The sequence below is a fragment of the Diadema antillarum genome, unplaced genomic scaffold (genome assembly GCF_040938485.1).
Source record: "Diadema antillarum isolate AM-2024a unplaced genomic scaffold, OU_Dant_1.0 seq00001009_RagTag, whole genome shotgun sequence".
NCBI classification, from domain to species: Eukaryota; Metazoa; Echinodermata; class Echinoidea; order Diadematoida; family Diadematidae; genus Diadema; species Diadema antillarum.
In genome coordinates, this window is record NW_027271845.1 from 320,926 (window position 1) to 345,277 (window position 24,352).

Here is a 24,352-nt window from a genome sequence, read left to right on the forward strand (position 1 = left end):
TAATCACACCTTCTCTCTGTTACGTTTGAGCATCTGACCTTTGCCTCTTAACATCAAGCATTTACTATTGAGCAAGTATTTATTAAATTTTTTTTCAGTTCATATGAACACAGAACAAAAGTACATACAATGCACATGTGTTAGAGTATGTGTCCACCTGGCACTGGAAAAAGAATGAGTGGCTGCAATCCTGTCTAGAAGCATCATTGGATATAAGGCAAGTGACCCATTCATATGAAAGGCATTTCCCTGCAGGTAGGCTGTAAGTATATTGTAATTGAAATGTAGGGATGAAGGAAATGGCATAGTTTTCCTCCATGTCCTATGTTAAGACATGACAAGACCCATAGATAGGGCGAATGACACCTACTGTATAAGCTGTTATTTTCGCGAGTGAATAATTTTCGCAAATTTTGCAAAGCACAGTTGGATCGCGAATTAAACAACACGCGAAAATGTCTCCATGCGCTTTGTTAATAGTGCATTAAGGTAAGCGTCGGGGTCAAATCGCGAAAACAACATCTCATGAAATGTCTATGACCTTGTCATTCGCGAAAATATTTGTACGCGAAAATAACAGTGTACCTGTATACAGTATTCAGTTTTCTACCTTTTGATTTGCAAGAATTGTCTCATGACATTTGAATAAGACTCAAGACCTATGGTTGGTTTTCCTGAGAAAAGGGGGAAATGGATAATGTGTGAGTAAATAAAAGTTGAAGATTTGTTAATTGTTATCCAGGGTCCATGTTGAATCCTCTTAAGATCAACTGTCACATGTGGCATAATGTAAGCTGTGGTCCATGGCAATAGGTACTTCATGTGGTTTGATGAGCCTGAAAAAGTGCTGTTCCTTGTTTAGGGTATATTGATATGCAGCCTTGTGGTGTTTGATTTGGCTGGACCAGTTCCTAGGTGTAGTGTGTGCCTATTATTTGAAATCACTAGTCAAGTGGCATGAAATATCTATGACTTTGGTGGAGGTGGGAGGATGGAAGGAGGGGGTTGCTACTTGGTAGAAGGGCATTAATTGTGATGGGTGGTTGATCATGGAAGTGAATATGATGTTTGATGTTCTATATTCGTAATCTTTCAGACTAGGAATAAGATATACTGTAAGTTTCATAGTATTGCTATTACCATTTGAATGCTCTGTTGCAAGGGCATAGTCAAGAACATAGTGAGCATAACAGGAGGTTTTGAATATGGGTGGTATAATAACATCTTATGATCACTGTCTTTATGTTTTTAGACTCTTTTGTGCACACATGCAATGAATGAATGATATCATGCCAGTTTACAATTCATTTCATATGTCGTATATGTAAATGTGTATATCATGAGATGGGGTGGTATAATATTTCATTATCTGTCCTATTCTTCTCAAACTATTCCTGGCTATGCCCTTGCTTTATGTACAGTCATCTCAAAGACAGAATATTGAAATACTAGAAAGAAGAGAACTCTATCTTTATAAATCTCACACATCGAAACAGTATTCTTTAGGGGTTTCTCATTCCCTATTCACAAAAGTGGTTTAAAGTCAGTTTAGGGTCAGTGCACATGTGTTGTGAGTGTGCATTGTAATTTGAATATTGAAGAGGATGTAATTATTGACTGACTTTGAAATTTAGTAGTTTACTTAGGAAGAGGACAGAGTAGAGGTGTCAGTTTAAGTGTGTCTGTTGTTTGTGCAAGTGAAGATGGCTAGATTTGACCTGAATAGTACAAAAGCTTGGAGTTTAAACCACTCTTGAGAATATGAGACTAAATGTGAAATATATTTGGATCATGTATAGTGTTTGAATTGAATTGAAACAAAAAATAAGTGAGCTGATATGTCTCATTTCTTTGTGTCTGAAAAACAAGAAGATAATAGAGAGATGTATGTATTTATATTTGAAATATGTTTAAAGATTGTATTTGTCTCGTCCAATGAATTTAAAAAGCATCTTTGATCAAAGATTTAAAAGACAAAAAAATACAGTGAACTTTGTTGTATATGTTTATTATTACATGAAAAGTTATGCGTGTATTAAATCTTTCTGTTATTGAACAAAAGGGAGTAACTTGACTCTTTGTCATCCTGTGCTATTCACCATTTTGATTCTATAAAAAGGTAGGAAAATTTAAAGGGATCACATAGTTCTGGTTAAGACCTAATTTCATGTTTCTACCATTTTTTGGTGAATTAACGAGAAACCTATAATGAAATAACATGTAATTCGGAGAGGAATTCACCGTTTATTTGATGAAAATTGGTTTGGAAATGGCTGACATATCTAAAAGGGAGCATTCCTAATAAAAGGTGGGACCCACCTTTTAGTACGATCGCTTTGTATACTTTGTTTTTGGATGTCTCAGCCATTCCACAACCATTTTTCATCAAATAAACTTTGAATTCCTCTTAGAATTGTATACTCTGTATTATTTCATAAGTGGTTTCATGGTATCTTGCAAAAAAAAAAAGTTAAAAGCTCAATCCTCATCTCCACCAATACTCTACTATCCCTTTAACATACAGTCCCTGGTAAGACTGTATAATTAAACTGGTTAGAAAACTGCTTGCCATTCTGCAATGCCATTATTAAATGTCTGAGTGGCTTGGGGTAAACCTGCGATATATTGATGTTCAATCTCTTGGTGGTTTGATCCCATACACTCAGAACTAATGTGTGGTTGAGCCTAATGAGTGTGACATTCTCTTGTATAGGGCACAGAAGTGTTGTGTCTTTGGGTTGTGTGTGTGTGTACATTGGGTGTGTGTGTGTGTACATTCACTCTCTATTTCATCACAGATATTCTTTCTTTTTTTTCAGTTGTGGGTATCTCCGTATTCTAGAACTTCATTCAGATGGGCACACCTTGTATTTAGATGGGCATATTACTGCTCACTAGTTTGTGTGTGTGTGTGGGGGGGGGGGGCACAGAACAAAGCTGATTCTTGGGTTTAAGGTCAGATTGTGTTGTTCATTGATACAATGTATAAGGACAATTTCTCAATAATGAAGTGTATGTTTCTGATATAATTTCATAAAGCTTAGCAAGTGGGTGTAGCATGACAGCATGATTACCTGATGGTAAGAAAAAAAAAGTGAATGTCAGAGATGAGAGGTTGAGGTAAACGAAAAAAAAAAGTCCATATAATATTATGTACATTTGATTGTATTGATGTTGACGTTGAGACATGATTGTGGGCTTGCTCGTCCTTAAATATTGACGTAATGAGGAAATGCGCACTTGACTAACCATGAACAAACACTGTGCATGACCTTGATCGCTGAAAAAAAAAATCATTTTGGGAGGGATTATGATAAACATAGTTACGAATGAGGTCCACGTTTTGGGAATTTAGGCTATCTTTAGGGTGCTCAGCGCAGGCCGCTACATGAATTATTCACACAAATTTAGGCATAAATGTTGGTGGTTCATTATGTTTATTTTTCTCCTCAAAATGTTAATTTCCCGTTGCAACATTTGCATACAAAGGATTATGCCGTATGTGTATACCAGTACTAGCGCGCATCTCTAGACACAAAATGTAAGAAATAATCAACAAGGTATGACGTATAGACTTTTAAGATTACAACATTAAATATTGATGCTTATTAGTAATGATTAAATCCGTTTTCTGTTTTATTTCCTTGAAGGAGATCTCTGTTATCAGTTCATTTATACCAATTACAGGAAAGTGCACAGTTCATGAAATTATTCATACTCCTTCAGATTTGTTTGCGTGTGCGATATCTACTCTTGTTCATGTACTCTTCACCACCATGGCGCTTGCAGGAGGAGGAGGAGGCCCGTCGTACAGGTTCTTGGTGCTTACGATGTGTGTACTATTGTGACTGTTGTCACAATACGCCTGAAATTTCAACCTACTGCAGTCACTCACTCTAGACTGACTTGAAGATGCTGTTTTGAAGATGTACGAAAATCAAGGATCGTACTAGTTGAACAAGATAGTCATTTGTTGTTTTTCTTCTTTTTAATGATATTTTGTAATACATGATAAGATTTTCATGCGAAGAACAGATAAATTCGTTTATTTCGGCCATATCTAAAAAAAAAACACACAAAAGAAAATTAGAAAAAAAATGCAGGCTAGTTTATCAAAATTCTGGCAAGAAGTTGATATTGAAAAGAAGAGCGCAATCGTTAAAGCAAACCGTGATTCTTACCAAGTTGCTTTTTGTTTAATATCGATATTTCAGTGTAAGATGGAAGTGTGCTCGACGAAAAGTGACAGTGAATAACAAGAAATTGAAATGATTTTATTAATAATACATGTATTGGGAAAAAATTTAATGTAGAGATGTTGTTAATGAGTCTGAATATGAAAGCAAGACATTTTTCAGCAGAGGGATGAAAGTTGAGGTGTGAGTTTTCTTCGATTTCTGACGTGTTTGATAAATTTTAAATCAGCAGTTGCGATCTTACAAATTTCGTTTGTAAAGGGAGACAAAATTAGGGAGATAGATTGAAGAAAACTCACACCCGAGTCTGAATATGTTTGTCATTAACACGACTGTATAACATTTTAGGTACAAGGTATTTCATAAAGTGTGGCTGAATACTGTCGTCACTCAATGATGCCATTCAATGATAAGACAATGGGCCGTATGCGTAAAAGGTATAGCAATTGCTTGCAATTAATTGCTTGTTAGCATACGGATTCAAGCAAAAAGCTATAGCCCAAGCAATTGCTAGTTTTTATGCATCCGGCCCACCGTGTCCCTGTCGATGTTATGGAGTATCTATTAAAGAATGTTCCCTTAAAGGTATAATGCTGAACATGTTGCTGAGGACATCATTCGTTTCTCTTCGTTTTGATACGTAGAGTGAGCACTTTATAAGACTGCAAGTTGGACAGGGGCATATAGCAGCGTCCCCCCCCCCCTTTCTGAGCTGGGAGGCGGGTGTGTCATATTTTTGGAGTGCGACTCCACAAGGCAAGGCTTTTAAAAAACTAGAAATAAATCATGAATAGTATATAAACCATCGTTAAAAGAATACTCATCCTGTTCACACCAATGACTAAGTAGCATGTAATATATTATAAGTTTCTCGTTCCGTCGTTCATATATACTTTTCTGTCCAGACATGAAGACGTGTCAGATGATTTCCAAGTCCAATAACTACGACAGCAGTAACTCATTCAAATATTATATCAAATATCAGAAGTGCCTGCTTTCCCAACTGGTCGATATGCTCAGGGTGCGTCATGACCCAAATAATCTATGCATTATGAGTGAAGCTCTCGGTATCCACGGTGAAGGTGCAGCTGCTTCGCTTCCACACGGCGACGAGTTTACCGGACCCCATCACACGGCCGCCATGGCCGACGAACTTGACATAACTCCATTCGAACAGTCTTTCGCTGTCCAGATCATCGCCTACATGCTGTACGCTGAAGAGGAGTTCAACTATGCCCCCTTGGCGGAATCGGCGAAAGACAATTTCTGTGTAAAGAAAGTGTAAAGGCAAATATAAAAGAGTGTAGTTGTCAAAATGGAGTTTTGAGATGGAGTGTTCAACAACTTCATGTTTTACGCCCTATGTTTGTCGCATGGCGGACACACTTAGACAAAGCTTTTATGATAAGGTTTGATCCTTAAATCACATTTTCTTTAATTTATTCTTAATTGTGTCTACGTCGAAAACACCTTCAAGGCACATTCAATATACAAAAAGATCTAGGATGCTCAGTATTCAGCCATCCACTTTTTACTCTAACGCAATTTTGTAGTCCATTAAAACTGTAAAGATTTAGTTCTGGTATCATAGAAAAAAATATTCATTTATTTATTTATTTATTTATTTATTTATTTATTTATTTATTTATCTATCTAATTCTAATCTTTTGTCAGGGTAGTCCATCCACTAATACGTATGGTGGTCCTCAATTCCATGGAGCCCTGAATAATGTTGATGAACATTATGTACATTAAATAGCAAAACGTATATAATTATACAGAAGATAACGTAGATATATACTGTACTTTGCAAAGTATAACATAAAAAAATACAGTGTATATTGATTATACCACAACATTGTGCAGGAGTGATTCGCTATATAGCCCATAATAAATTTGGTGTGTTACTTGCAAATAACAACTTTGTTTAATCTCTTAAATGAATATATGGAAGAAGCTGATCTGAATGAATGATTTAGCTTGTTTCACTCAAGTAAAGAAGATATGATCGGTCTACACTTGTATCAAACAATCAGAGCGAAATCTTGGCACATGTAGACTTCCACTGTCTATTAGCCTTGTGTGATGTTCATGTACATCATTGGGCTTAAGTAAGTGTACCTTAAGGTAAGAAGGTGCTAAGTTATGAATATTAACGTCAAACAATTCGAATGAAACATAGATGTGTAAAACTCTAGGTAAAAACAGCTCGCTCTGTAAGAATCAATGTATATCATGTCGGAACCGAACTCAAAAGCAGAGCACAAAATTAATTGTCAAGTAAATGCACATCATCTATCCTATTTCATTTTAATTGCAACCAATGTAGCTATTTTCGCTTGCGTATACGACCATGTTAGACGAGGACGTTTAAAGGACACTTCTGTACAAGAAATAGTTGATTAAAAGAAAAGGCAAACAATTCACAAGCACAATAATGACAACATTTATGCAAATCTGATTAAAATAAGAAAGTTATGAAATGTTTGTTTGTTTGTTTGTTTGTTTGTTTGTTTGTTTCATCCAATCACAGATATGCTGATTTTCAGCACGGCCATGAACATAAAGCGAATACATGTAGTTACAAAAGATGTGAAAATGATTGAAAGTGGGAGAAGGGGAACAAGGTCTTGACCAAACTGAACACGAATGTACAAACTGGTTTATCGCGAAATAAGTACAACTTTGGTTCCGGATACGATAGATATGCTACTAGAGGATGCTATGTGCTGACGTTTTGTATACCTCCTCTTGTATAAGTCTTTAGTGAGACTGAGTATAACAGAAACCATGTACTATTCGATTTTCGCATTGCGATGAAAACAATACAACGAATGATAACTCCTGTGTTGTTAATGCGACTATCTACGAACTTTCGAGGCTAGAAACTGAATTCGGTGTGAATTCAGGGTTCTGTTATGGCAAAGAGTTCTTGACACCGAAAATTGAGAGAGGAGAGTTGCTTCTCGAAGGTTCATTAAGAAACGTATGGGTATATGTGTGAGAAACAAGAGAAACAAGATTGGCATCATAGGGAACTTGCTCATTAGACCTTTTCCACTTCGAACGTTGTAAGTATGTACGTAGTGGCGGATCCAGAGGGGGCGCAACCGGCGCACGCCCTCCCCCCTTTATTTTTCGTTAAAAACAAAAGAAAAACAAAAGAAAAACAAAAGAAATGAAACCCGGAAGTGGCACCAGAAATATTAGTCACGCCCCCCCCCCCTTTACAGAATTCCTGGATCCGCCCCTGCGTACGTATTCATTTCATCTTTCGATGGAAAGAAAAAGTTATGAATATCAATCTACTGGCAAACCTATATTTTCATTAATTCTTTCTTTATTCCTGAGAAGGACGGCCACGGGATGTAGGTCTGGAGTGTTCCATTCCTGAGGCATATTGGTTTTCATTGCTTGTCTTAGGTTTAGATGGGGAGAGGGAAATAACCAAGGGGCTTGGGGTAATCTGTGTAGGTCGATGTACTTTTCACTATCCAATCAGAGAACATTAAAAAGGTCTTGTCGGGCTAGGACCTTGTTTTTGCTATATGACAGACATACTATTCACAAACATTGATATATGATTTCATTTCCGATATTTCTACGAACTCCGCCAAAGGTTATATACTCGATAAATTGCGTAAACGATGTTAATAACATTTTTTCCCCTCTTAACATAAGAAATCATAGCCATGCAATCAATTTTTCTAGGTATTTCAAACAAAAACAAAATGATACAGAAAAGTGTTCTTTGGCCCGGCGGCCCCTTTGAAGTGATCGAGTAACATGCAGTTCGCAAAATTCATATCAATTGTGTCAGATTTCTGACATTATTGATTATGATTTAGTTGTTGCTTTGCACTGAGCACAGACACAACAGATGCCGTCACTCCTTCGATGACGTCAAAAACAGCTGCAGCAAGTATATAATCGAAATTGCACTCAGGAGCGGGGGAAGGTTGAACTTGCATACGCTTCTGCAATTATTCATGTGGCTTATAAGACCCACTGTAGGCCTATTTTGCATCCATTACTATACAATGTCTTTCTGGTTCTGCGTAACGGCAACGTCTGATATACAGTATCTGTCCTGACTTAAGGCTGATCAATACTTATACGTGCTACCGCTCCATCTCTATATAAGGAATTAAATCAAGCCTTCAGACATTATATACTTTTTCCTTCTAGGAAAAGCTCAAAGCATGCGGGCACATACTATAACTTGCTCAATTATGAACGCCAGGGGACGTTTGATTAAGCTTCCCTCCCTTTGTATCATGTTCATATTGGGAGGGAAGAGATATTATATCGTGTGTCTATGACGTCCAACACACACACACACACACACACACACACACTCTCTCTCTCTCTCTCTCTCTCTCTCTCTCTCTCTCTTCAGGCATACTCATTATATCTTAATTGATTAATTGATTTATTTATTCATTCATTCATTCATTCATTCGTTCATTCATTTATCTATTTATCTATAAATATGATTATGTAGATTATCTACTCATGCTTTCCGGATTTTGATTTGTTATCACGTCATACTCTGCAAAAATTGGAATTGATTAATACAGGACATTCTGATCAAAGCCATCACTTAACAAACGAACTAACAAATAGTTATTATGTATATACCATGTTCATTGTTATTTTTTGGACAAAAGTCATTGTTATGATCAAACTGAGTCGCTCTTTTATCAGTCTTTCTATACCACACACCTATATATCGGATGCCAGGAGGGTACAATGTCTGTATAGTCATGATAACACAAGACATCAAAGGCTTTATATTATTTGTTAAATGCAACGTCCTGTCAATCGACACTTGCAAATGTGACTTGACCATCATCCCTCGTATGATCATGAACGCCGTCTTTAACCTACCATCGATACAGCATAAAATAATTTGTGTAATTTCCAGTGCAGCAAACCATCGGGCCCAGGCAGCTATAGATAATAACTATTGATACTTGCCTGGATTTACGTCGCCACCTGATGTGGAACTACTTCCGGGGTATAGCATCTTGGCGTGCGGAGAATAGATCTTTGACGCTATTCCTGCCAAATCCTCAAAACTATAAAGAGTCATTTGCAAGCGACGCTTCTCAAGTATTAGGTTCATTACTGCCGACGTGTTTTCAGGACAGGATACCGCCATTTTCCCTGTCGGGGATACGTCAATCTCGGTCTTTTGCACAGCCACAGTATTGAGTATACCGCCCTTCTTATGACATAGATGGGAGCGGTTCACACCGGAGACCTTGTACATCGATTGTCGAGGAGAGTCCTTCCAATTAATGATTGCAGGAACCACATGGATCTCGATTACCTTACAAGAATTCGTACATTTGCCAGTCCACATACGACCATTAGGAGAATATCTAACTCTTTAGTTACGGTCTATTCAATATAGAATAGGTTTGTACTGGCGATAATGATGAACAGCGCAGTGTCTTAGATTAGTGAAATTTAACGCAATAACGACTAGACTTTAACCCCAACTACTCAGCAGTGTTGATATGGCGTTAAAGCTTTGTTGTACACGTGTAGAGTGAGTTCAATAAGGATTTCAAAAAATCTCCAGACATCAAGTTTGTCCTTTGAAATCCCATCTTCAGTAGATCAAAAAGCGCGCGCTACGCCTCATACCACACTTGCCATGGTATGCCATCCAAGAATGACTAGGCAGTCGGCATCAGCTGATGGATTGGCCAAAACCATCCTTCTTATTCTCTTTTTCTTCAAACGCAGCAGTGAGATCAGAGAGATAGCAGAATTACAGTGCCAAACCCGCTGGTTGTGGTGGTCTATGCGACCTTAATAAGTTCCAACAACTTGTAGGCAATCCCAACGTCAAACCTGTCACTCGAAATCAAATGTATTATGGTATTGGCTATGTCAACGCTGCTGTCTCGATACAGTCCTCGTTTTTCGTCCTTGCGTCACACAGGATCTTATATTACCGAACCAATTATCAAATATGCATCTGCACCGCATTATGTGCAGAACTCAACATCATCGCGGAGTAATTCATTGAACACGGCGCTTCATGGTAGCAACGACTCGGCACGCACCATTTGCTGTCTTTTGCGGGCACAAGGTGTATAAACATAATTTTAAACTCCCACCCAAACCAGCTGCGAGTGGCAATTGACATTCAGAATATTGACCCCATTGCTACCGCAGTACTTTTCACAATCCGATGTGTCTCAGTTCCTAATGATAGACAGGAGTATAGCAGAAAAGTGCAGAATTATGTGTTGTTATTCTTTTCATAAGACTATTTACGGTACGGGCTGCGTATTCATATAGGTTATCAGATATTATAGTAAACATTGTTTATGTTATAACTTTTTTACTGATTATGCGAGGACAGTATCCATCAGTAAAGTCATAACAAGGTAGACATCTATTTGTTCAGTAAAAAATGTTGTGTGTTAACTTTGCATGTAACACTCTCAACGAATGTTTTGCTATATAACTATCAGTAATAGACAATAACCAGATAACTGCATGGGCCTGCTTGTCTCTAGACAATGAAAATTATTTCAGGCATTGGAAATATGACTATTTTCACAACCACTCAAGTGCGCTACCACTGCCAAACTCATGATATTTGAACCCCATTCGTCTGATAAGAATCCGAACAGTTATTGCAGTCCTGAATCATATATCATAGCCGATATAAGTGGTATGCTCCGGCAACTCATTTTATGGCATACTGTGTAGCACTCCAGCGGCTAAATTCCTGCTTGTTTTACGGTGACTCATCTCCGTCGCGCTTTTGATAGATCCCCGCCGATATGTTTGCCCGTGGTGTGCGTACCCTTTCTTTCAATAGAAAAAACGTCGCCGTTCACCTGTGATATCCGTGGGTATGGCGAAAGGGAGGCTGCAGATGGTGTAGAGTTGCTGGATTGACAGGGGAACATGACGGGAAGGACGTCCCACCTGCTATCAAAGTAAGAAGGTACGTACAACGCACACTAACCTGATGGACACTTTATACCTATTACGGGTTCTTCGAGTGGTTCTCGAGGGGTCCGATTGGCACACCATAAACATTGATCATGGTACATGTGGATACTTTAGATATGTTTAACTTTAGAATGGTCTTCATCAATAAACATCAGAATCTATTACTGTAAACACGATGTGTGAATCCTTCGGAAATTATGAAAGCGTGGAAGAACTTGTCCCTTAAAACATAATCAGTACTTTAATTTGTGCGCCGGCCAGTCTAATATGAAGTCACAACTTTTCCTTTAGACCACGGTAATCGACAGTCCCTGTTTTATTTTTATCCGGTCTTCGCCATGTGATCCCCGTTGGTCACAGGAATACAAAATTATCTAAAAGTAAAGAAAGATCCACCACAAAGCTTTGTCCTCAGTCCTTTGAGTAACAAAAGAAATTAAAGCACAACATGTTTTATTTCACATACTGTTTGCTTCTAGCAAATACAATTCATGAATTCTGAAGCCATGCAGTTCTTTCATCCTGTCATGATATAATGTAATAGTCGGGCGTAATTCATGAAAATGTAACAAAATGACCATGATCTCTGGTGATCTTTTGTGACATTTAAGAATAGAAAATATTAACTATGCTGTCAGTATCAAAGGTATTGGGATTATCGTAAACTACGATTTCTAATAAGCTCCTATATACTTTCCAGGAGGTTTGCAGACTGACATATGCCATCATTTCTTTGCTGATACCGCACTCATACGTCCGCTAGACCACGAATCATTCTTCCATTTATCTCGAATAAACGAACAAAAAGACACATTACTTTGCAAAATATAGAAACACTTTCAAAGCCATTAAATTCTTTGTCTGGAGGCAAAATGAACGTTGTGCTGATGATATATCTCCCTTTAATAACCCACTCTGATCGCCCCAGCCATCCCTTGTACACCTCTGTGAGATAAGCACCTGTCACATTACACCGATCAAAGGTTTGCCTCCAATCATACATACATTGTGTGAGTGTATATGCGCTTGCATGTGTACTTTTGGGGGGCTGTGTATGAGTTCGGGTGTGTTTCTAATGTGTTAAAATATGTTCGCTGCGTTTGGCAGATCGTGGGAGATAATGGATATGAAAATTAGGCGGAACCGCGACACTAAATTTTAATGACTCTCAAGGGCTCTAATATCCAATCGATACTGAAGCCTTGAGTGACGCAAATTTTAGCCTGTTATTAATTTATTTGTTGTACAGGTTTACGACGTTAGCACATAGTTATGCACGTACTCAGACATGCACTCGGTCATGATACAAACTGTGCGCTTAATTCATTATGTCCGAGCACAGTCACGCAGTCATACATAAATAATATGTGATCTGCATCATTTCGGTGTAGGTCGTGTTCTGACAGGGTGGCAATACCTTGCCAGTAAGGGACGATATAGCCGCTCATACTGATGTCTTCCTTCTTTTATCGGTCTGACAGTCTTTTATTCATGTATTCATAATCGTCTGTGTCATAGATACACTTGACCCGGCCGAGGGGCGAAACGGAGTTACTCATCACAGGCAGTAGGTGGAGCCATTGGTGCATGCAGTAAATAGTGCGGATTAGTCATGATCTGGCATTCGGGCTGCTAGGGAGAGCACAGACTGATGAAAATACACACCTCCACGACGTATTCCATTCCCAACGTAGTCAAATCCCTAAGTTATCAAAATACTACACGTGAAGCTGACTCCATCCATACAAATTTCGTGAGTATGTCAAAAGTAAGACATTCTGCATTTAGTTTGATTCTGTGATTTACTCTGCTGTTTTTCACCGAAAGATAACATTTAACAGCACCCAGCTTGGTCTCATTCAATCTCATCATATCAACGAAGTCACACTTCCCTGCCTTCTAAAAAGCATTCGTGCATATCAGTCAATTCACAAAGTGTGTTCGACTGTGTGTTGCAGCTCCATGGTTTGACCCAGCTGTTAGTTATAGGGATGCCTTATTTCATACCCAGAGTGTTTATGTGAATTTAATAATTGGATTTCCAAAGACGATTGTAGACCGTATGGAGATGCATATTTTCTTTCAATGGACGTAGCTATCCAGGATGATGTTATGATGCGAGTTAACTGCAAGGATTAGGAAGATGGCATTATACATTACCTGTAAAGGCTACTCAGACCTGTGGAAACCATCCTCGATGCGAGTGATCTCATGGCTTTGCGATTTGAACGTGAATAATATGCATACCCAATCACTTCCCTATACTGTCCTTAAACTGATACACTGTACAAACAACCTTGTTTATCAGTCTTCCCATTCATCTCACAAAGTTCTATCATTCTCTTATGCCTGATCAATAAATCCATACGAATTTATCATTGTGATAAAAGCTGTATAATAGAGCATTTAGACCAAACTTGCTGAACAGAATACATTTCGCAAACTACGCGACTGTGACTTCATGTAATGTTATGTTCTAAAGGATTTGACTCATATAACACATCGTGCTCATGGAAAAAGTAAATCCTCCATCAATAAGGCATATACGATTCACATGACATTATTCCTTACTTCATTTCATAGACCTGTGAAAGATATCTTTCGAAATTAAAGGGCAAGTCTGGACCAAATAAAGTTAGTCTCATTAGTAAGAGTAAGATTTTACAAGCGCAACAGCGAAAATTTGACCACATCAGGTAAAGATTAAGGACGTTATATGAAATTATGAAGTTTCGCTTATTTTCAGAAAACAGTTCCTGCACAGTCAATAAGAATTACAGAAGGAGTGAATTGATGATGCCATCGCCTCTAAACTGGCCATATAATTCGTACACTAAATCTTGAAAGTTCCCGTTGCAGTTTTATCTATTTTTTTTTTTTGAGGGGGGGGGGGGGGGAGGGGGTGGTGGTTCAAACGCAATTATGCCCCAATCTCCAATCCTGATGTTGGCTGATCTTTAGTACGATGTTATTCAACCAGGAGTAATGTTATGTTTCACACTTTGATAGCAGGAAAACTGTATTTTCGTCGGTCTTTGTACACGATTTTTGTACACGATCAACGAAATATTGTGAGATGATGACATCATCAGCTCACTCTCTTGAGTATAATTAATTCATATCAACTGTTGGATGACTGTTTGTGCAAAAATTAGGGAAAGTTCACAACTTCATAACTTCCCTTACATTTATCCGATTTTGATCACACTTTCACTGTTGTACTTACAGAATTTACTCTTTCTTATGAGACGAACTTCAAAATTGTCTCGAATTCCCCTTTAACTAACTGCATCTGCTTGGAAGGAGTGAAGAGAAATGAGTCCGAAAGGTGCATAATTCTGAGAAGGAGGAACAGTGTAACAAGTTGGGCAGATGCTATGAACCCTGGGAACTTCTTGTAGGATTCAGTTCTATAACTTAATAATTGATAAAGCTGATATAAATGTCCTGACAGAACCCCAAGACATTGCATGTCAGTGACAAAAAGAGCAAATATCGTGATTAAGATTGTGTTTTAAAACTGAACAAATTTCTGCAAATAGTGATAAACAGTTGAAGGAGAATGAAACTCAAATTATGTAGATTTTGAGTGAATGCCGCAATATTTTAGTACGAACACACAAGTGAATGAGAAGTTCGAGGAAATCGGACAATCTGTTCAAAGGTTATGAGTTTTAGCCGCAATCGCTGGATGAGAAGACTAACATTTCGTGACGTCACGTATGAAAAACTATGGAAGAAAACTGAAAATTGAATTCCTCATACTTTGATATTTCTTGCATAATGAAAGAGCACCGCATGACTTACTTTAGTAAGAAAACATCGTCGGAGACGTCACGGAGACGTCTTCGCGACATCTCCTTAGTTGCAACCAAGTCGCGGGGACTAATTTTATTCGCGAGGTCTCCGAGACGTCTCCGCGACTTTGTAGAGACCCATTGGTGACGTCTCGGAGACGTCGCGAAGACGTTATGCGACTTCCGGACGAATAAATTATACCACCTACTAGTAATTTGGAGACGTATCTGAAATCGCCGTGGAGTCGGTCTCTAGGTGGGAGCGCAAGCCATCTTTTTGTCTTCCGAGTCGTACGAGTGGCGGCGACGTCTCCTCTCAGTGAGATAGGCCCTTAAGCCGTCTCGATGGCCAAAGGGCCTATCTCACTGCGTCGGTCCTTTCATATACAAGCACGAGCTTCTTCGTGGTCTCGTCAAAGTCCAAACACGAGTAAGAAAAAAAAAGAAAGAAATTCCCTCGACATGTTACTGACATATGTATTCCCTTGCTTTCTGAAAGGGGTAAGTCAGGTGCTCTTTCATTCAGCTGGAAGGATGTTTGATTCTGTTTAGATTTCCTTCACATCTTTGTTGTTCAGTGACGTTAAGAAATGTTGTAGTCTTCTCATCCAACGATGACAGCACTGAAACTTTAAAAACTCTTTACTTTTGAACGAATTTTCAGAATTTCTCTGAACTCAATGATGTGTTCTACACCTGTACTAATGTTGCCTCGTCGTAGAGGCCTACATGATAATTGGTTTAATTCCCCATTAAGAAGAGCCGTCGAGGGTTTTTGAAAGTGGAGAGGGTGGAATCTGGAGGCGGAATCTTTGGGAAAGCCTGTAGTTTATTGGGTTTAAAGGCTTTTAATATACATATACATGTGTATGTTTTTTTCAAGTTTGTTTTTGTTGATTTCGTTGTTGCAGCATACTTTTGTGCAGTTTTGCTTGTTCTGGAGTCAAAACTCTGTGTGGGTTTGGGTATAACTTTCAAGCCTATCCCCTCATCCACTTTGTGGCTCGCGATTAAGACCAAAGAGCGTAGAAGTGCGCCAAGAGGGTCTACTCTCTCGATTTTGCGTAGTACGCTCATGGGCCATTTTAGGAAGCAAAGCGAGCGATGGCGGGCGTATTTTTACGTGACCCTCTATGGAGAGGTATCTGCCTTCCTTTCATTTTCTCCTTTTTATGGAGACATACAGGGTAAAAGAAGTACTTCAGACCTCATTACGACATTTAGAAGTATCATTCCCTTCAAAAACGAAATATAGATGAAGAAATTCCCTTTATTATCCTGTATACTAGTCCCTAAAAATTCGAGCTATTAAACTAATGACTTAATGATATAGGGAGTTTATAAACATGGTGTTTGATATGCATGAGATTGCTCACAGCTTCAGAGCCCCCCCCCCCCCTCTCTCTCTCTCTCTCAACCCTTTTCCTGGTTAACGATGTAGACTAATATACAATGATTTTTCCCGAGAACAAAAAATAGAAACCATTGTAGGCGGTCAATAAAATTATCATTTCTATATACACTCATTTACAGAAAAGCTGCAGAACACTTATTTCTTCTTTTGGGGTTATCTTTATTCTCTCTTTATTTTTTTTTTTCGGTGGGGGGGGGGTTACCGTGGATCGGGTAATGTAGACCTCTAGATACGCTTTGTGAGCTTTTCACTGCGTTGGCACTTTTAGAATTTATGAATACTAAATTGTATGTCTCTTTTTTGTACTGATCATAAACATGAACATGTTGCTATTCTTGGGTCGCTGTGTAGGCCCTATATTTTCAATGACACGCATGTCAAATTTCACATATTTTTTTTTTGACATTCTGTTGAAAAAATGGAATTAAAGTTTGAATTTGAATTTGAACTTGAATTAACATGGATCAAACGGATGAAGGGTATTATTTTTAGTGTGTATTGTTTAATAAAGGATGCGCAAATTTGGGTAGAACAGCCCTTTTAGTTAAATCATATGCCGTCCTGAAGTAAATGAAATGAATTAAATTAAATTAGATGAAAGTGTATAATTATCAACATTCTCCTTCTTAGTATTATCGTTATGTTGAATCGTGATTTTGTCGCCGTCACCTTATATTTTCACATTACTGACCCCCGCCTATAAAAACAACGTCTCTTGTTAATTATAACAAATGTGAATTATTCTTGCCCTAATATTCCTGGGTAAAGTGGCCATGTGTGTGTGTGTGTGTGTGTGTGTGTGTGTGTGTGTGGAGGGGGGTGAACGTACATTAATCTCCTTTCTTGGCCGCAATACACATGTCAGATCGTCTCTCTTGGCCGCAAATTTTAATACCTCCAGGTCTGATCTGAGGACTTGTCTATATACCTAACTGCCCTCTCTTCGATTTTTCATTAAGAAATTCAACAATCATGACAATCTCAGCGCCCACTTTGTAGGTGGAATGATATTTAAAATGTCTATTATCAAAGAGAAAATATTCTGGGACAATGATCCCCGGAAAAATTCCAGGGGAACACGTCCCCCCCCCCCCCCAAGAAAAAAAAGGCGTAATATAAGGCCAAAAGAGCAGGAGCAAAAGAGAGAAAGAGACTGAGGGAGGGATGGAGAGAGAAGGCCGCTTCAGTAGTGTCTATAGCTCGAACTTTCAGGGACTACAGATTTGAAAATAATGGGCATTTCTTAATCTTTTTTAATTTTTAGGCATAAATGATGATTCTAACTGGAATTTTGAGGTCTTAAATAATGCTATACCACTGTTTGCGTACTTAAAAAGGAGAAAATTATAGGGAAGTAGAATTCACCTCTATGGTCTCGTATTACACGCTCGCGATAACCCAGCGCTTAGCTTCCTGTAATGGCCGCCGTTGGGCTCCTTGGCGTACTACACCGTACTACACCTGTTTATGTGTAAAATCGCGAGAGTAGACCCTTTTGGCGCACTGCGTGTGCCTCTATGCTCTTTGGTTAAGACTGCTATACTATACCAGAAAATCGCACTGTTGCCAAGACGATACTTTTTTCATTAACAATAATACTCTTTCTCAAAGTAAATCTGTTTAAACGTGATCAGTCTGTTGTTAGTTTTATAGAAGAGAGAGAGAAAAAAAAAGACAATACACTGTACACAGTTCCCAGAGAGATACATGCCTCCATGCAACATCATGGCTCATGCTATCCAAGATTCTTCCGGACTTACAGATACTTAGGAGAAGAACAAGTTAGCGCAATCACGCCACTGAAGTAGCTAAGTATGTCGAAGATCCCACAGGCCAACCTCCATCTCTCTTACACAAGTAGGCCTATACACCCACCAGCATTCACTCTCGTCATGATGTAAAACTTCATCTAACAAATTTCTGATTTCAATGCACTAAAATGCTTCAAATTCAACTGATAAATCAATGAGCCTAAGTTATCGTTGTCAAGATACATCAATCATTACGATGCTTTTTTTCTCATAATTCTTAAGTTTTCTTGATGAACGACTATGGCGTCGTCGTCAGCGACCAGTGTAGATGACACGGTCAGTCCGGCCATCGCTGAAGCGATCAATGCTGCTCACGCCCTCTACGACGAATTCTACAATAGTCGTCAGTTCGACAAAGTCGTTGAATCCATCTACGCCGAGGACTGCTGCATCATGATGGAAGGTCGTGACGTCATCAGAGGGAGAAAAGGTTTGCAAGATGCATATCAACTACAAGTTTATCTCAGTGTATGACCCTTAGAACGATGTTCAGTAGCTGATCTTGTGATTATACTTCAGAGATTGCTATCGAGAGATTTCATTGGAAGTTGTCGGGATGCGCATGGATAATTTCCGAAATCACCAAATCTACACACTTACTTCATTAGGTTATAGATTTATGGATAACCGAAAATGCATACTCCTCTCCCCTCTTCCAACAACCCATTTTTAAAGCAATTTGTAGTCTTCATTTAAGTCTCATCAATTTCGTGACACATGGCATATAAGCTCAAACTTGTTAATGAAGAAGTGAAACATACCTGGTAAAAGGACCCAGTACACATGATGGCATCGCAAACATCTCTTCGTCATAGACACCACTCATGCAAACCAAAATAACAAATACCCGGTACTCCAGATTTTTTTTTTTTAATGTAGGTAATCGTAGAATGTTAACAAGCTGATGAATTATCTTATCTTGTCTTGTCTTAATGAAACACTTCTAGCGCGCAAATTCCAATCGTATATACATACCTTTTTCTCTCTTCCAGCATTGTTTGAGCTTCTCAGCCAGTTTTCGCAGCACCCGAGCCACCATCGAGTTGAGAGCACTGCCCTGGAGATTCGCGAAATAACTGCACCGGGTCAGCGAATTTACGAGTTAGGACGCTACTCATTTTATGATGTGCCCAATACGGGCCGTGCCGATGGCAAACATGTGATTGTGTGGAGTAGAATCGACGGGAAATATCTTATCACTCTACAGAGCATCAATCCAATAACATAGAAGAAAATGATAACAACAACGAACTATTTTCTTCTTAGAGCTATCGGCAATATTATGACTGCTACGTGGAAATTAAGATAAACTAATGTAACGGTTATAGGCATATCCCTAGCCGAGCCAGATAAGAATGGACGTTGAAAATGACGCTTTCATGGAGGGACGCAATGAACTGTCTGAAGACTCAACAACCACGACGACAAGGAGACTTTCTCTCTTATGATTAAGATACTGTGTATCAACATGGATTTCAGATAGATAACTCAACACAGATAAATTAGTGTGACAATGGACTGTTTCAATGTATGATAACATGCTACTTGCAGACCACTGACAACGGAATATAATGCGCTCCCCTGGATTAGGTAAAGTTTCGATTCGACTTTAAATCGTTAAATTTTTCGACGCTGAGATAGAGTTCACTGCCAATTGTTTCTGCGCATCGTTAATCAGCTAACCTGTACCCTGCCGCAATAAAATGTCTATGAAGCGAAAATAAACATGCTTGGATCGGAGCTACTAATAACAAGAGGATAACATCGCCCCCCCCAAAAAAAAATAAATAAATGAATAAATAAACAAATAAATAAATAAATGAAATAATAATAATAATAATAATAATAATAATAATAATAATAATAATAATAATGTGCATGATGCCCAAAATACACTTTATATCAAATTATGGAAATTAGGAAACGTACAAACCAGGGGACATTCATGACATGTTCAGAAGTGTCACTCTTTAGCAGATGTGTATAGGTGAGTGAAAGTCATGCCAGAAACTGCTCTTCATTGCCATTGTTTAAACACACGTCTCCGTGACAAAGACGAGCGTTATGGCAACCGGAAAGGACGGAATGTCAGCTAATAGTGGAGCGGCATAGCCGAACAATTGTGCATTTTGTGATAAAAGCACCAAATTTCGTACACAGGTTGACAATCACGTTCAGATTAAATTTAGATATTGGGCCATCGTAAATAGCGCCCTCAACGTCCATGGCAGCCATTTTGAAAAATGGCTGCCATAAATGCCATGTTTTCGTAAAATTTGCTAATTCTAGGAGAGAAAAGTCAATAAGATTTTGGTTACAAATGGGAAATTACATTCAAAATAAATCTAGATATCGGGCCATCGGAAATAGCGCCCTCAACGGCCATGGCAGCCATTTTTCAAAATGGCCGCCATAAATGCCATTTTTTTCATAATATTTGCTAACTTCAGAAGGAAAAGCAAGTAAGATATTGCAAACAAGTTGGAAATTACATTCAAAATGAATTTAGATATTTGGCCGTTCTTAATTGCGCCCTCAACGTCCATGACAGCCATTTTTCAAAATGGCTGTTTAATGTGCCACTTCTTCGATGATTTTGCAAATTTCAGAAGGGAAAATTGATACGATTTTGCCCATAAATTGTAATTCATTCAAAATATATCTAGATATTGGGCTATCGAAAATTGCGCCCTCAACGGCCATGGTAGCCATTTGTTTCAAATTGGCCGCCATAAATGCCATATTTTTTTGTTAAGAAATGAAAATTTCAGAAGGGAAAGCCAATTATTTTTTTTCCTTTTTTGCAAACAAGCGGGATATTACATCCAAAATAAATCCAGATATTGGGCAATTGAAAATTGCGCTCTCAATGGCTATGGCAGACATTTCTTTTTTAAATGGGCACCATAGGTGCCACTTTTTCATTAAGAAGAATGCTAATTCCAAAAGGAAAAGTCAATGAAATTTTGGTAGTAGGCCTAAATGGGAAATGACATTTAAAATGAATCTCGATATTGGGCCATCTGAAATTGCGCCCTCAACGGTCATGACAGCCATTTTTCAAAATGGCCGCCATAAATGCTATATTTTCGAAAAGATTTACTAAAATCAGAAGAGAAAGCCAATGAGATTTTGCAAACAGGTGGGAAATTACATTCAAAAGTAAACTTATTGGGCCATTGCAAATTGCCCCCTCAATAGCCATTCAAGCCATTTTTCAAAATGGCCACCATGAATGTCTTTTTTTTTCGTGAAGTGTTGCAGACGTCAATCAGAATTTCCACAAAGGTGGAAAATTACATTCAAACTGAATTTGATAATAGGCCATCCAAAAGTCCACCCTTAACAGCCATAGCAGCCAAGTTTCAAAACAGCTGCCATGAATGCCCCCTTTTTTGGCATAAATTTGCTGATGTCAGAAGGAAAAGTCAATAAGACGTTGCAAACAAGTTGAAAATTATGCTAAAAAATAAATGTAAGTATAAGGTCTTCTTTAAGGCGCAATTAAGGGCCATGCTGATCAACATGGATGTCTGCTTCTTTTTTCTTTTGTTTTTTTTTTTGAAAGATTTGCTAATTTCAGAGAGAAAATCAATGAAATTTGTACATATGTTGAAAATCATATTCAAAAGAAAATAATATATGAGGTCATTACAAATGGCACCATCAACGACCATGGCAGCCATTTTCCAAATGGCCACTATAGATGCAATTTGTTTCTTGAAAATATAATAATGCCAGATGAAGACAATACAATTTCTTGTGCATATTGACAAAAGACATTCAAATAAATTCAAGTTTGAATTTGAATTTGAATTTGAAATGAAGATATTGAGCCACCATTTAAACATCGTCCCCAACGGCTACGGCAGCTCTTTGTCATAATGGCTTCCACACACTCCTTTTTTTATTTGCTTTTTCCAGAAGGAGAAAGCAATAGAATACTGCTAAACAGCCATTATATCTAAACAAATGCAATCTGGTGTTCAAAGAAATTTAGATTTTAAAATAAGTTTCATTGATGGGTTAGTTCTAAATTCATGTTTTCATTCTAGTTTTAATTGCAGTATTTCGCGTGTGACGGCTAACAGTATGGATATCAAAAGTATATGTTTTCATGGAAGCAAAGCAAGTAAATTAACTTTTTTCGTAAAATGAATGCCCATTTTTTCGTATCTGTCTTAAAGGGATCGTACTGTTTTGGTTGAGACCTAATTTCAGGTTTCTAACATGGTGAGATATGAGAAACCTCTTATGAAATATGAAAGAGCATGTAATTCTTTGAGGAATTGACCGTTTATTTCATGAAAGTTGGTTTTGAAATGGCTGAGATATCCAAAAAAAAGAGCGATTCTGAAAAGTGTGGGATCCACACTTTATGACGATCGCTTTGTTTTACTTTGTTTTTGGATGTTTCTGTCATTCCAAACCAAATTTTCATCAACTAAACTTTGAATTCCTCTTAAAATGGTATGCTCTGTACTATATCATATGTGTTTTCTTCGTATCTCGCAAAAAAGTTCAAAGCCCAATTCTCATCTTCGCCAATACTGTATCATCCCTTTAAGAATATTTAGGAAGTTACATTTTAGAATAGATACACGCCATATAGTCCTATATATTCAATGATATGGTGTTACTCTCAAAGTTAATACATGGCGCCATTATTCCTGGATATTCATATTATTCTTTTTCAGAAATTTTTCATGTTTGCCACCTAAAATATGCATTCATCATTGGTGAGATATAATCGCTAAGCATTTGCCTTGTTTATTTTAGGTGTTCCTCAAATGATTTCTTTAACACCATATTTCAGATTATATAATGTCTCTGTGGATATTCTACTGTCTTCTCCTTCTGAAGTTAAGCAAATTTTCAAGACAAAAAAGAAGAGTGTATTGTAGCCATTTTGACAAATAGCCGAAATAACAATTGAGAACACAGCTTATGATGGCTCAATGTTTAAACTTCTTTGTATGTAATTGTGAACTTGCGCAAAAAAAAAAAGTTTATTGTCTTCTTCCGGCATTAGGACATCTTCATAAAAGAAAAATGGCACCTATGACAGCCATTTTGGAAAATGGCTGCAATTACCGTTATTAGCAATTTTGTTTTCTTCTTGAAAATTTGCGAAGGAACAATTTCTAGAGTTAATGCAATCTAGATATATTGTTTGATTTTAAACATGACTTTCAATTTATATACACATTTGTTGATTTTTCTTTCTGAAATTACCATTTTTTAGAACAAAATGATTATGACAATGACAGCCACTTTGGAGTATGGCGGCCATGGCCGTTGAGGGCAGTATCATAATAATCTAATACAAATATTTACTTCAAACATAATTTTCAAATTGTGTGCAAAATCTTATTGACTTTTTATGAAATCAGGAAATAAAAAATAATGGAATCCATGGTGGCCATTTCGAAAAATGGCTCCAATGGCCATTGAGGGCGCTATTTACAATAATGTAATACATAAGCGCAAGATATATTTCAAACGAAATTTTTAAATTGAGTGCAAGAGTTTATTGACTTTTCCTTCTGGAATAAGTAAATTCAGAGAAAAAGGTGGTATTTACGGCAGCCAATTTTAAACATGGCCGCCATTGGCGTTGAGGGCGCAATTTGCGATGGCCCAACATCTATATTAATTTTGAATTTTATTTCCCACTCGTTTGCAAAATCTTGTTGATTTTCCCTTCTGAAATTCTAATTTTCTTTTTTGCGAAATATTGCATTTATGGCGACCATTTAAAAAAAAATGGCTGCCATGGCCGTTGAGGGCGCAATTTGCGATGGCCCAATATCTCAATTTATTTTGAATGTTATTTCCCACTAGTTTGCAAAATCTAATTGATTTTCCCTTCTGAAATTTGTAAAATTTTACGAAAATTGGCATTTATGGTGGCCATTTTGAAAAATCCCTGCCATGGCCGTTGAGGGCGCAATTTGCGATGGCCCAATATCCAAATTTATTTTGAATGCTATTTCCGACTCGTTTGCAAAATCTTATTGATTTTCCCTTCTGAAATTTGTAAATTTATACGAAAACTGGCATTTATGGCGGCCATTTTGAAAAATGGCTGCCATGGCCGTTGAGGGCGCTATTTACGATGGCCCAATATCTTAATTTATTTCAAATGTA

General features: G+C 37.8%; 1 protein-coding gene across 2 annotated transcripts; it reads left to right on the top strand.

Annotated features, from left to right (window-relative positions):
- The first annotated feature begins 11,041 nt into the window (after positions 1–11,041).
- Positions 11,042–19,937, top strand: LOC139742623 (uncharacterized). Of its 2 annotated transcripts, none has more exons than XM_071653146.1 (4): positions 11,042–11,172; positions 12,699–12,933; positions 18,425–18,632; positions 19,195–19,937. In XM_071653146.1, the coding sequence occupies exons 3-4, from the start codon at positions 18,443–18,445 to the stop codon at positions 19,428–19,430; spliced, it is 426 nt and encodes a 141-aa protein (XP_071509247.1). In that variant the 5' UTR covers positions 11,042–11,172; positions 12,699–12,933; positions 18,425–18,442; the 3' UTR covers positions 19,431–19,937. The 2 variants fall into 2 exon arrangements, with proteins under 2 accessions (XP_071509247.1, XP_071509248.1); XM_071653147.1 differs by having other exon boundaries at positions 11,084–11,164.
- The last annotated feature ends 4,415 nt before the right edge of the window (positions 19,938–24,352 follow it).

Coding starts and splice junctions, on each gene's coding strand:
- LOC139742623 (XM_071653146.1), top strand. CDS start 18,443: ATGGCGTCGTCGTCAGCGACCAGTGTAGATGACACGGTCAGTCCGGCC. Junction 18,633..19,194: donor CGTCATCAGAGGGAGAAAAG/GTTTGCAAGATG, acceptor TCTCTCTTCCAG/CATTGTTTGAGCTTCTCAGC.